At 36.2% G+C, this 14,485-nt stretch overlaps 1 protein-coding gene across 3 annotated transcripts in view; it reads right to left on the bottom strand.

Annotated features, from left to right (window-relative positions):
• The window catches only part of LAMA2 (laminin, alpha 2), a 705,371-nt gene that overhangs the window by 532,802 nt on the left and 158,084 nt on the right, over positions 1–14,485 (bottom strand). For all 3 annotated transcript variants that reach the window (XM_010834646.1, XM_010834645.1, XM_010834644.1), the window contains exons 2-3: positions 8,077–8,247; positions 1,913–2,025 (exon numbers count right to left, since the gene is read on the bottom strand). In XM_010834646.1, coding sequence (XP_010832948.1) covers positions 1,913–2,025; positions 8,077–8,247 — 284 coding nt within the window. The remainder of the gene's footprint in view (positions 1–1,912; positions 2,026–8,076; positions 8,248–14,485) is intronic.

The following is a 14,485-nucleotide window of genomic DNA, read 5'->3' on the forward strand; positions in this document are numbered from 1 at the left end:
AGCATAGGTGGAGAGTAAACCTGAGCAATGAAACATCACTATTTATTGATTCTCTATCCCAGGAGATGACCCAAGACAATAGACAGCAGCCTCATTCCTGACTGGAAAGTTAGACGGCAACTTTGAGTGACCATACGACAGGGGACGACTGCTGTGACTGGCAAAGGACGAGCCTGTCTTTATCCAGAGAGAGATGAAGTCTGTTTTGAGGCTAGGATTTTAAGGGAATTCATGTACAAGATTTCACTGAAGCATAATTCATCAGTGTAATAGTTTGCCTGCCTTCCCTGATTGTACTATGAGACTTCCTGACAAATACTATTAACTCGAAGCTGCTATTCAGTTGCCCATATGAGTAGAAAATGAGTAAGGGCTTCCCAGATGGTGCTAGAGGCAAAGAACCCACCTGCAATGCAAGAAGATCCCCTTGAGGAGGGCATGGCAACCCACTCCCTTATTCTTGCCTGGAGAATCCCAAGGATAGAGAAGCGTGGCAGGCCACAGTCCATGGGGTTGCAGAGTCTGATACAACTGAAGCAACTTAACATGATGAGTAGAAATAAATCCACACCTGTGGGCAATTGCTACTGTACTGAGTCCCTGCCACTACCCTGCTGCTCAGGTCAAAATGAGTTCCAGATAGGTGGAAAGAGTGTCTGCCATGAGGCCCACCAAATAGCTCTTTGCAATTCTTGAATCTGGGGACCCTGGCCATAATCGGTCCTGAACCTAAGGGGGACAGTTTGTACTCCCGTTGATGACAAAGAGCATCCATTAGGGAGATGCCTAATGCCCATCTGGCCTCCTGAGAATGTAACTAAATCCCAATGGCTGGTGCGTTCCTCCACTGTGATCACACGTGAAAACACAACCTCTACAGTGTACAGTGTCTGTCATCAGCTATTTTAACTACATCTCCATTAACCCCAAACTCCTCTGCTGCTCTGCGTCCAGTGTCAGGGAGGACTGGCTGAGAGTCTTTCCTGTGCTGACTGCAGAGAGTGAGGGAGGAATAGGCTGACTTAAAGAAGTCATCCAGGCTCAATATTTCCAGTCTCAGCCTTCAGTCAATCAAAGAAAATTTGTATTTGGAATAACAGTAAAATATAGGAACATTCTTCCAGATTCCATCCTATTTGCAACCCTAGATAATTTGGGCGTATGGTTATTCTTGACTAAACATTTCGACCTGAGCTGAATATGGTGAACAGAAAGGAGAAAGAAATTAAGCATAGAAGGCACCTAGACCTGTGTGCCACAAACACACAAATTCTAACATCAACTTTTATACATCTACAACGCTTGTTACCTCATTTACTGGCCCAAGTTTAAGAATCAACTGCCACAGCTTGTTTAACTCTCAGTAATGAGAGGCAATTTACTCAAGAGCCTTGTTATCCAAGAACCTTTTAGTATACACACCATGAACAGAGTAGTAGCACTCTATTATTTTAAAAGTTAAAACATGAGAATTCCCTGGTGGTCCAGTGGTTAGGACTCCACACTTCCATTGCTGAGGGTGCAGGTTTCATCGCTGGTTGGGGAACTAAGATTCTACAAGACATGTGGTGTGACCAACAAAAATAAAATTTAAATTTTTGTAAAATTTTGTTGATCAATATTCTTATCATTAATCCTCATTAGTTAGAGGGTTAATTAGTCAGCTCCTAATTCAGTTTTAAATTCCTCATGTGAATTCATTTTAATGTGCTTTAGAAAATAAATGCCAAATATTTTTAAATAACAATATACTAAATGAATAAGTCCTTTTGTCACTGTGTCAAGAAAATAATGGAGGGTAATAAAAGAGTATCCTTTCACCCAAGAATTAGTAAGTATACAAAATAGTAAATGCAAATACAATTTCAAAGAAGAAAATGATAAAATCAATAAATAAAAAGAGGCACTATACCTGCTGTAAATCCAGCGTAATTGTAACATAATGGTATTCAATTCCATTCTTAATACTGGGACTCTGCCACCAAGTATTCTTGCCATCAATAGCATTTGTAATCGGGTGCCTCTCTATTGAATCAGCAGCAACATATAAAAGAAGAAAAGATGATATAAAGAATTTATAGCTGTTTTAACAAGCAAAAAGCAAAACGAAATTAAAACCATAACCATATGAATGTCAAACATTAAAATAATAGAAACAGAGAGCAATTTGTATCTCTAAAAGAACTGGCTTAATGTAGACTTTTTTCACAGCACTCTGCAAAGTAGTATGAAATGGTTAAACACTTAAACTATATGAGAAGATGCTGTTCAGCACTCTGGCTATCAACTAAAATGGGCAACTTTAAAGATAACTACAGAAATTAAGTGTGAAAAATAATATTGAAATCTAATTGATGTGTCAGTCATTCACAGAAGCAAAAACTCTACTGTTTGAGCTGGCTCTAGTATGCCATCAACTTTGTGAACAGAAACATAAAATCCTGAATTGTGGTTGAAAGGTACTTGAAGATTTGCCCTTCTGACACACACATTATTACCAAGACTTGGGCAATTCAATATGTATCTGGTTTTAATATAAAATGCTGTCAAATCCATCCTATGAGGCTTTTTGCAGTCAGTCCTCAATCTGCCAACTTTGTATTTAAACCATTATTTAAAAATAAAATGAAAGATACTCCGAATCTCCCATTCAGGATGGTACCCATTCATCCCCATAATCACTAACAGTGGGGTTCTGGACAATAAAGACAAGGATAGGATGGCACATGAACCTCCATCCTACCGATAAAGCATGGGTCTTCCCTTGCCTTTACTCCAAATAGATGAGAACGGGACCCATTGTGAGAATTAAAGCAAGACTGGAGACAGAAAAGAGGAGGTGTGGGTAACTGTTGCCACCTCCCTTGACAGTCCTTTCTTACAGTTCCTTCCTTCTTATAATCCTCAAAACTCACGGATTCCTTGTCTTCTCCCACTTAGTTCCATGCATCTTGCAACAGCAACCACTGCCTCTGGAATGCCAAAATTCTTGTTCCTGTTTGGTTTACAGTCATTCGTTCTTGTCTGTATCTGTGCTACTTATTTCCCAAGTAATACAAGTTCTGCTCCTAATCCGACCCAGCTCAGGAATAGGTGAGGATGGCAGGAGTGAAAGGCTGTTGAGGATGTTCCTATTTCTATTCCCAGGGCTGCAGTAAGAGTTAACTCCCTAACATTGCACTTGGAAGTCAGCCTATTTGCGTGCAGAAATGTAAACAGGGAAGAGGTTAGCTTCCCTGCTGCTCTCTGGTAAATGTGGATTAATTATTTGGAGCGTCAGTCCTGAGAACTTTTATAACACTAATCCTTTGGAAGGCTGTCTCAAATGAATGGCTTAAGAATATTCTTTTATTAGAACATAATCTTTTTTTGCAAATTGAAGGAATATTTCAAATAATGAACAAACCATATTACTATGAGGAACAATCATGGACTCAATCTGTGGACATAATGCAGTAATATAGCCAGGTGTTTTAAAGATACTGGTGATGAAAGCATGTGAGATTTGAACCATGAAGCTCTGGAGAATGAGAAACTGGATAGTCCACCTGGATCCACCATTTAGCATTTAACTGCCCATGGACAAGTCACTTAAACTGTGTCATTATTGAAGTGAGGATAATAAAACTCTATTCATGGTACAAGTTCCCAAAATCTTAACTTTCAGAAAAAGTAAAAAATATATATATATGTGAAAGAGATTTGTGGAATTGATATGACTCCAAAATATATACCAATTGTGGAGTTACATCACAATTTGTGGTATAACTCGAATCGGAGTTACAGCTCTTTATTTCTCCAAGTAATAGTAGCATCCAGACTAGTGTTGCTACTACTGCTATTTAAGATATCATCACCTGTTTCATAAAATGGAGGATGTTTAAAAACAACAATTTTGCCATGGACCAGTAAAAATATTTTGGATGGGAACTCTCAACTCACAGAGCTACCAGAAGAACATTATAGTCATTAATATTCTAACCACTATTATGTATATGCAAAAAGTGAAAGTCATTTAGTTGTATCTGACTCTTTGTAACCCCAAGGACTGTAGCTCATCAGGCTCCTTTGTCCACTGAATTCTCCAGGAAATATTGGAGCATATACATAGAATGAATTATATATATGTTCAAAATATGCAGGATTCTGAATCTTTACTGGAGATAAATTATATTTAATAAAAATTTTTAAAATAAAAACCAATCAGGCCTCAATGCAAAAGAAATCTGAGGGTAAAATAAAATAAAATCATCTTTCAAAAAGTTTATAAAAACAGAATATTTATTAAATTTGCCAATTTCAGACTGCGAACAGTTTTATTATACATTAATTTTATTAACGTAGTCTGCTATAAATTCTTTAACTGAAAGTAAAAGGTTTTTATCTTTGATTTACTTATGGTAATATGAGTTTACAGGACAAGACAAAAATAATCTATTTATATTGGTAAATTATTTAATTCAAATGAACAGCTTGATGGACTTTGTTTTCTACCACGTCTTATTATAACAGCAGTCCACTGAGATGAGAGACCTTATCTCATTAATGAAAAGCAAAATTGCTGAATAAGTTTAATAATTTAGCACTAGTTAACTTATTCTGCTGAAGACAGGGAAAGTGTTAGGTCTTTATAATAACAACAAATAGCTGAAGATAACCAAATATCAAATGGTGGTATGAGTGGGTGCTGAAATCGGCACATTAGAAATCAGAACCATAAATGAAATATTACTCCATTGCTTCTGAAGAAAAATAAATATCACAGCATATGTTCCTTAAACATCCTCCAGAACCTTCTTTCCAGATTGTGGGTTTAACATGTGATAGAAAAATACGCACACAATCACATTTCCAAACCGCACTTGTGGCTTGTAGGTAATTGTGAGAGGAGCTATCTAATTGGAAATTTTGAAATCTACCACCTCAGGTTAAATTGATATGAAAATTAGTCATGAAAAGGAAGACTGGGAGATGAATCAACAATTAACCATAATCCCTATTATGAAAGTTTAATCATAATTAATTTGCAAGTACTGATTAATTGTTGGCATATTTCCCTCATTTAAAAAGAGATAGAAACTTATAACATTCTCATAGTTACTCAAGTCAATCCAAAGGCTAACTGCAACTGAAAATTGGCAAGGGAATCGTTGATGAAGTAAAACTCAAACTGCTATTTTAATTGGAAAGCGCAATCCATTAATAGCCAGGAGGTTCAAATTTCCCTTTCTTTGTGTGGTAATTAAGTACAGACCTTCCAGATTCATTCTAGCTGTTCAGTCAATTTGTGGAATTTTATCATCTGTTGCTCCAACTTTTACTAAACTATATCCATGTGGATTACTGCTATTTTTTTTAATTCTTGTGGGCTAGTATTCTTTCTAAATTTCTGATTCCAAAAACATTATTTTGAAATGTAATGAAGCATTACATTTCATTCAAAATTAATCACATGAAATAAATTTAGGCTGTGATAAGTTTTAAAAACTTACCACAAGTAAATAAAATGGGAAATGGGAAATGTAACTCATATTTGTCTTGCTTTGCTAAAACACTTATTCACTCTTTGTCTTGCCAAAATATAGATGTCTTCCACTGAGAAACGAGATCCTGAATATGGAATTCTGAAGAGCAGAGTGACATTCACTCAAGGACTTAACTTGGTGAATACATCTCACTCATTTTCCTAACAAAACGTCTACTCAATTATGGTCTACCTGAATCTTTGTACCTTCCTTCCATCTGTATCTGTATACACATTTCCTTCAGTTTCTCCTTTTCTGGAATGCCTTTCCCTCTAATCACAGGTAATTCAAGTTTTTAAACCCTTTCTGAGTCTGTCAACCTTCTTGGAACTCTTTTGCTACCTCAGGTCCCACTCATGTTTTCTTTCTTCAAAATTCTGTATCATTGATGACATGTACCCTAAGGTATAGACCTGAATTTACTCCCTTGAATATTTGTTAAATTGCCTTTTATACCCAAATGCTGTTTATCCTGACATTGTACTTATAGACAGGAACTATAAATACTTATATTTATATACATACATGTATAGATAGTCCTACATATATACACATACATGTATATATGCACACATACAAATACACATATATATGATTTTACAAACTTTAACTCTCTCTCTGCCCGACCCATCCTCAAAAACCCTCAACCACCCCTATTATCCCCTCCCAATCATTTCCTGTCTCCAGGCTTTCTCACATTCAGTGAAATCAAGGCCACCGATTCTTGCAGCTTCTTCCCATGAAGCTTCATCTTCTTCCCTAATGAACCTACAATTCATAGTCCATCAGTTTATTTATTTTCTAGCCTTTACCTCAATTTTCTTGTCCTGATGTTTCCCCTTACTCTGACCTCAGCTTTGGCCCATACTATTCTATACAAGAATAGCAAATAGATAGGATGTGTTCTAATATTCCCCCTCCTACACCAGTAACAATCTACATCTGAGAAAATAATGAGAGTCATTTAAAAGGTAAGAAAGGTTTCTGAAGCTTGGCATCTTTGGTTTCTTAACTGTTTCTTAAAAACATTCTGCGATATATAAGACCAGCTTCATATTCACAAAAGTCCCAGTTCTTCAAACATAACAATATTAAAGTTTTCAGCATCTCTAAACTGTATAATAGAGACAGGACTATGCAATATTCCCTTTAACCAGCTCCAAGAAAGAATGCAGGGTACCTCCCAGCTTTCTTTCAAGTTAAAAAATATAAATTCTGAGAAAAAAGCTTTTTCACTTTATAAGCATCTCAACTTTAAAACAAAAGAGAGGGAAAACTAATTTTTAAAATAATATAATTGTGAAACTGTATCTCTATTGTAGTTTGCCTCACTGATAGTAAGTATTCACTGCACTAATATCTCCAATATTTGATGATTTCTCAATATATGTCTACAAATCAACTCCCATGTCTAGAATTATCTCACACTATTTTCCCTTTATCCATATAAATGCCTTACTTAGTGAACCTAATTTCTTATAGTTCTCTGAATATATCATGCTGTTTCCTGTCTTCAAATTTCTGTATGCTTTTATATATATATATATATATATATATATAAATTTCCCCCTTTTCAACTTACTAACCCTTATTTTCTAAGCATATGGGTCATTTTTCCCCCAGGAGTCCTTAGGTGTTCCCTTCACACTCAGTTTACTTTTCTGTCTCCCCTATTTCCCTTCCTATGTCTTTAAGTCAAGGGCTATGTATGAGTCAACACTCTGCTTCAGAACAATGCATTACCAGGAGCCTGTCTTCAAACGCTTGCTGAATAAATGCATGAATGAGTCTTAGATATTAGTGTGGTTTCTAGAGGCCAACCAAGAGGCCTTTGTATGACACTTCTCCTTAAAACACTATTCCTGTGGTATTTAAGCACACAGACTGGTTCCAGCCCTCTGACACTTTCATTTGCAGCCATTTCTAACTACTTGTAGTTCTCCCAGCAAGTATGTTTTCTATTTTATTCTGAGCCCCTCCTCCTGGCGTTCCTCCTCTTCCCTCTGTCTCTTTACATTCTCAGCTCATATTTGCCCTTGGGTCTCAGTTCAGATGCCCTTCCGGCAAGCCTCCAGCTATACCGGGACCGAATCATCCGTGACTCTTCTCCTTCTCCCTGAAGCCCCTATGCTCATTCTTTCCTTGATACCTACCACACTCTACAGCAATAAGCTGCTTCTTGCCACTTCTTCAACTGAGCCAGAGACCACATCTTATTCCTTCTGTATTCCTAGTACAGTACCTGGACATAGTGACTACTGACCTACTAAAGCCTTTATTAATAACCACACCCTCACATACTTTTCTGCAGGCAGTAAAGTCAATGACTGCAACAGGTCTTCAGCTAGAAAACTCTCCACAAGCACCATACCCACTACACATAGGGAATTCTAATGTTTGTCAAGAGACAGAGAAGGGCTGTAAAGCTCACAATAGAAGAAAGGATCTAGAAATTGAGAAGACAAGCCCTTTCACTTTAATGCACTTTGGCCTCAACATTCTTAGTGATATCTTCCACCCAATTCCATACAAGTTAATCCTAAATACATACGGTATGGATTGCTGCTGTTTTGATTGCAGATCCGACATTGAGGGTTCCTCACTGGCTGCCCGGGAACATGCTCTACCAATTTGCAATACATTTCGGGTCCTTTCTCTCCACATGTTGCATTTGTGGTGATGAGGGCACTGGAAGCAAGATTCAGGACAGCAGGGAATAAACCTGAAAAAGATGAACAAATGAAAGTGTGTGGGATGATTTTATTGCATTTTAAAATGAAATTAAGATAGGATGCTTTCCAAAGCATTAAATGAAAATAGAATAATCAGTGATAATTAATATCTGACTTAATTAAGTATACTACATAAATAGCATGTGTTATCAAACTAGCATTTTTTTTCCTGAGTCTTAAGTATGAATTCTAAAACTATCTTCTTAATTTTTAACCTCTACTACTTAATTAGAAAGTCCTGTCTCTAAAACACACTTTTAAAAAGTCTGCTCATGTTATTGGCACAAGTCTTACTGAAATTTCCATCCTGCATTTCAGCTGTTTTGTGAAAGTTGTCAGGTTACAATTTTTAAAATAATTAGCTCATCCCGGAACATACTCTATCTACCTTTATACACTAAATTCTCTATGCTAGTAAATAATATGTGATTAAATAAACAAGGTTTCTCTTCTGTCTTTCACCGCTATTTTGCGTCTGTTTATTTTACTTTAGTCGCTCAGTCATGTCTGACTCATTTGCGATTGCATGGACTGTAGCCTGCCAGGCTCCTCTGTCTATGGGATTCCCTAGGCAAGAATACTGGAGAGGGTTGCCATTTCCTACTCCAGTTTTGCATCTAGCTGTACAATTATTATTTTATAAAATATATGTTGAGCATACACTATACCAGATACCATAAAAGATTTGAGAATGAAAAAAAAAAAAAAAGATTTGAGAATGAAAATACCATTAAGATGGGCTTACTGTGGGAAGTGATCCTGAACTGTATCTTGGAGAAAAAAATAGAAATGTATTTGGTATAGAAAATGAAGGGAAAAAAACAAACATGCCAGGCAGAGGGAATATTATATGAGTATAGACTTTATTCTGAAAGCTTACGTGGATGCTGAGTGATTGACAGAGGACTGAGTTTGTAACTGTTCTAATCTATTAGATTATGTGTAGATTATATTATGTCTATATAAGTTATGACAAACCTAGACAGCATATTAAAAAGCAGAGACATTACTTTGCCAACAGAGATCTGTATAGTCAAAGCTATGGTTATTCCAGTAGTCATGTGTATGGATGTGAGAGCTGGACCATAAAGAGGGCTGAGCACCAAAGAACTGATGCTTTCAAACTGTGGTGTTGGAGGAGACTCTTAAGAGTAATGTGGACAGTAAGGAGATCAAACCAGTCAAGCCTAAAGGAAATCAATCCTGAATATTCATTGGAGGGACTTAATGCTAAGACTGAAGCTCCAATACTTTGGCCACCCAATGCAAAGAACTGAGTCATTGGAAAAGACCCTGATGCTGGAAAAGATTGAAGGCAGGAAGAGAAGGGGAGGACAGATGACAAGATGGTTGGATGGCATCACCAACTCAATGCACATGCGTTTGAGCAAACTCCAGGAGATACTGAAGAACAGGGAAGCCTGGTGTGTTGCAGTCCATGGGGTCTCAAAGAGTTGGACACGACTGAGCAACTGAACAGCAAGCTTCTACAAACAAAACAACTTTATTTACATACAATTCTTCTCAGGCAGGAGCCAATACCTCTAAAATTCCCCCAGAATACTGTCAGTTTCACTTTGTGATATTTGTCTCCCTCACTTCTGACTAGTCCTGACCTTGACCCTGACTTTGGATTCCATTTTGAAGGTATGGGTGAGACTCTCCATGCCCTGCTTTGGTGCAAGCCCTGTGGGACTAATGCTGAAGCTGAAACTCCAATACTTTGGCCACCTGATGCGAAGAACTGACTCATTTGAAAAGACCCTAATGCTGGGAAAGACTGAAGGCAGGAGGAGAAGGGGAAGACAGACGATGAGATGGCTGGATGGCATCACTGACTCAATGGACATGACTTTGAGTAAACTCTGGGAGTTGGTGATGGACAGGGAGGCCTGGCGTGCTGCAGTCCATGGGGTCACAAAGAGTCAGACATGACTGAGTGACTGAACTGAACTGTGGGGCTTAATTGGAGTTGGTTAGGCCTGGAGTTTTTCAGATCTGAGGAATCATGGGAGGAAGACAAAAGGAGAAGATGACTGGTGAAAATTATTTTTCTATATATTGTTATGTTCCAAAATATAGAACTGAATTATATCCTAAATTTCTCACATATTAAATATATAAATGTGAGCAAAATTACATGGTTATGAAAGGATTATGGGTATAGACGTAACATTGATTAAGAAGCTATTTCATATTCCTTAAATAATATGATTTAATCCCCGCTAACCCCATGTGTACTTTTTATTAGTCCCACTTTATAAGTGAAGAAAATGCAACTCAAAGAAGACAAACAATACGCACCGTTATGAATTAGCAAGACCAATAACTAAGATCTGAATTTAGCTCTTTAACTCAGAAGGCTAATTCTCACTGGGGCTTAAAGAAGAGCCAAAACCTGGTTCTCAGCAGAGCTTATCAATTTACATACTTATTAAAAGAAATAACTTATCCAGCCTCCACCCCTTTGTTGTTTCAGAGTTTTCCAATCATAAACTAAAGACATCAATAAAATTTACGTTTACTATCTTTCAGTTCTTTCCATTGATTTGTTTCTGTTACACTTATTGATCATGTACTTGAAATTAACCTCTTCATAATTTACTTGCCTTGCTTTGTGGTCAAGGAACAGTGGCCTTTTGAAATTTTATTAGTTACTTTGTTGTTTATTTTTAAAAATCAGTAAAGTGTACTGGTCAAGGAAAGTCCCCAGTTAGTTGCTAATGACCAATTTGAAGAGTCAGTCGATATCTGAGCTTTTATTGAATCTTCAGCAGGTCATATTATAGAATGCAGCCCACTTCATTATAAGTTAAATCTGTTAGACTGTACCTATTTATTTCCATTCAAAAGCAGCAGAGTAATATTTACTGCTATATGCAATATGGGTTACTTAAAGATTATATAAACATTTCAAGCGTAAATGAACTACAAGTAGATGGTGAACCTTTATAGAGTATCGACTTACAACCTCAATTCAAATTGAGGTCATGTAATGTTAATGACATAAAAGCCAGTCATCATTACCCACACAATTATGACTGACATTTTTCTTCTGAATAGTATCTAGACTATGTAAATTTAGATGGATTTGTAGCTTTAAAAACCAAGTCTAAACAGAAAACAAATAATATTTATTTTCACTATGCTCTATATTTCATTAGAGATTAGAATATGTACACCAGAGAATAAAAAACATACTCTGTTCTGTAATATATACATTTAGTAAATAATCTAGAAAAAGGCTAAGTTTATGTAATGTGAAAAATAGAAATTCTGCTATCATATGGTAAACAGTTATAAATGTGCCAAATTTTCACTGTTTTTATTTGAATGTTTTTAGATTACATTTGCTTGCTCAAACACTGTGGTATATTCATGGAATTTTGTATGATCTTGATGATCTGACTTAAAATCCCACATTTTGGTTTCAAATGGCAGAGACATCTTTAAAACCTGCATATAGAGATTCTACTTTATTAATGTGGAGTTGTTACTGTTGTGTCACTCACTGTCTGACTCTTTTGCAACCCCTCAGACAGTAGCCTGCCAGGTTCCTCTGTCCATGGGATTTTCCAGGCAAGAATTCTGGAGTGGGTTGCCATATCCTTCTCCAGGGGATCTTCTAGACCCAGGGATGAAACCTGCATCTCCTGCATTACAGACGGATTCTTTACTGCTAAGCTACAAGGGAAGCCCAATTGTGGAGTAGCTACTATTAAACTGTTCACAGATAACAGCTATGAATTCTAAACAAAATACATGTTTTAAAATTTCATACTTGAAGACACTGAAGAGTAACACAAAATAGATAAGTAAACCAGGAGGGATGTATATGCTTAGAAGGAAGATAATGGATGTCTCAGACTGCGCATGCAAGGTGACTAAAACTCAAACCCACATTTCACTGTCTTTTTTTAACTTTACTGTCTTGAAGAACCAGAAACAGAAGTAAGGACAATTACAGCTGCTATAAAGTGAGGAAGAAATACTAGAAAAAAGAAAGCCACAAGAACCTCAAAATATGCGTATAAATTTTTCCCAAGTCTCTTATCAATACCAGATATACATATATGCCTTAGGCAGGCTCCAAGTTCACTGGTTGGGAATAAATGAACAAATGATTAGAACAAGTGATTATAGTTGCTGTATTCCATAGGCATGCCAAAAGTTTGGAGATGGAGTCCAGATAAGTAACTAATATAACACAAAACTAAAAGACTGATGACTGTTCTTCAAAAGAACATAACAGAATCCAGAATTTTCTACCAAGGACTGTTTATAACATTCAGAATGCAATTGTGTAAAAGAGATATTAGATGGACATAAAATGAAACAAAATGCCACCCATACTTAGAAGAAAAGCAGTGAATGGAAAACAAGACTGATATCAACCAGATGTTGAAATCAGTATACAAACAATTTTAATCAGCTTTCATTCTTTTATGATCACAGACATACACACACAAATGCTTATAATAAAAAATAAAGTCACTAGAAACTACAAAAATACCAAATATACATTCTAAAACTCAAAAATGCAATATCTAGGATAAAAAATCATTACATGAGATCAGCAAAAAATGTCAGACTCAAATAACTAAACTTGAATATAATTTAACAGATTTCTCCCAACTTGTTTAAATATATATATTAATGTTAAGAAAAATTGTAATGTTGCATATGTGCATGCTCAGTTGTGCAGTTGTATCACATTCTTTGCGACCCTATGGGAGGGACAATGTAAGACATGACAGTTAGAGCAAAGCAATGGTGGGTGGAGGGATCACAATAAATGGACACACAAATCAGTAAGGCTCTTCTGCTTTACACTAAGCAGTACATTACTTAAATGACTGACAGCACCAAATGTTTAAATGTTTTGGGGTTCAACTGGAATTCCACTCCATTGTTGTTTAGAAAACAGGCCTTTTTAAGTAAATCTAAACCTAGATCTTCCTCATGACCCCCAAATCCCACTCCTAAGAAAATACTCAGGAGAAATAATGATATATGACCATGAAAAGCCCTATACAAGAATGCCCATAAAAGCTTTCATCATAATAGCCAAATAGAAAAACAACTCACGTTTCCATCCATGGGAGAATTCATACAGAAACTGTGGTATACAATGGAATATTATTCAGCATTAAAAAGGATCAAACTATTGATATATGCCACAAGATGAATCCCAAAAGCATTATGCCAAATAAAAGACAAAACAGTTTACAAAACAGTTCATATGTTGTTATTCATTTATGTGATCTTTTAGAACAGGCAAACATATTGTGAAAATAAAACAGAATTTAAAAAATGGCTGACGTTAAGGGGATAGGCTAGGAAAAAGCATAAAAGAAATCTCTGGGCTTATGGTAATATTCTTAAGTTTGTATTATACAGATATATATATATTTTAAAACTCTGTGTTAAAACTGATGAATGAATGTTGCGCTCACTTGTGCATTTTACTGTGTGTAACTTCTACCATAAAAAAGTAAACCAATATTAAACTTAATTTATGATATTCATGATGAAGTGCTTGGCACAAAGTGTGCAACAGATCAAAGTATAAAGATGGATACTTACATATGAACGGCCAAAAGTATGGTAAAGCATATACAGAGAGATACTAATTTTAGAATCTAGAGGCTAAGTATATGGATATTTATTGTATGATTCTTACAACTTTTCTACATGGGGAAAAGTTTTCTTAAAATTTGGCAATATATAAAATACTATATATACACACACATATAAGTATATATCTGTGAATAACCATATATACACATATGCATATATATATACATTTCTGTATATAAGATTTATGTCATTATTTGGGTTTTACAAGCTATCAATACCAGTAACAATAAAATTTCAATTTGACATTACTCAAATCAAATATGGAAAATGTGGTTAGACAGTGTAAAGGGAAATAGTCTTTTCAGTTTTGCTCAGAATCAGAAAAACTGAGTGAAAGAAAGCACTGGATTAGCCAAACACTAGAATGTCTCTCCAAGACACTTCAGTTCAGTTCAGTAGAGTCGCTCAGTCGTGTCCGACTCTTTGCGACCCCATGAATCGCAGCATGCCAGGCCTCCCTGTCCATCACAAACTCCTGGAGTTCACTCAGACTTACATCCATCGAGTCAGTGATGCCATCCAGCCATCTCATCCTCTGTTGTCCCCTTCTCCTCCTGCCCCCAATCCCTCCCAGCATCAGAGTCTTTT

The sequence above is a fragment of the Bison bison genome, unplaced genomic scaffold (genome assembly GCF_000754665.1).
Source record: "Bison bison bison isolate TAMUID 2011002044 unplaced genomic scaffold, Bison_UMD1.0 scf7180017864035, whole genome shotgun sequence".
Taxonomy (NCBI): domain Eukaryota; kingdom Metazoa; phylum Chordata; class Mammalia; order Artiodactyla; family Bovidae; genus Bison; species Bison bison.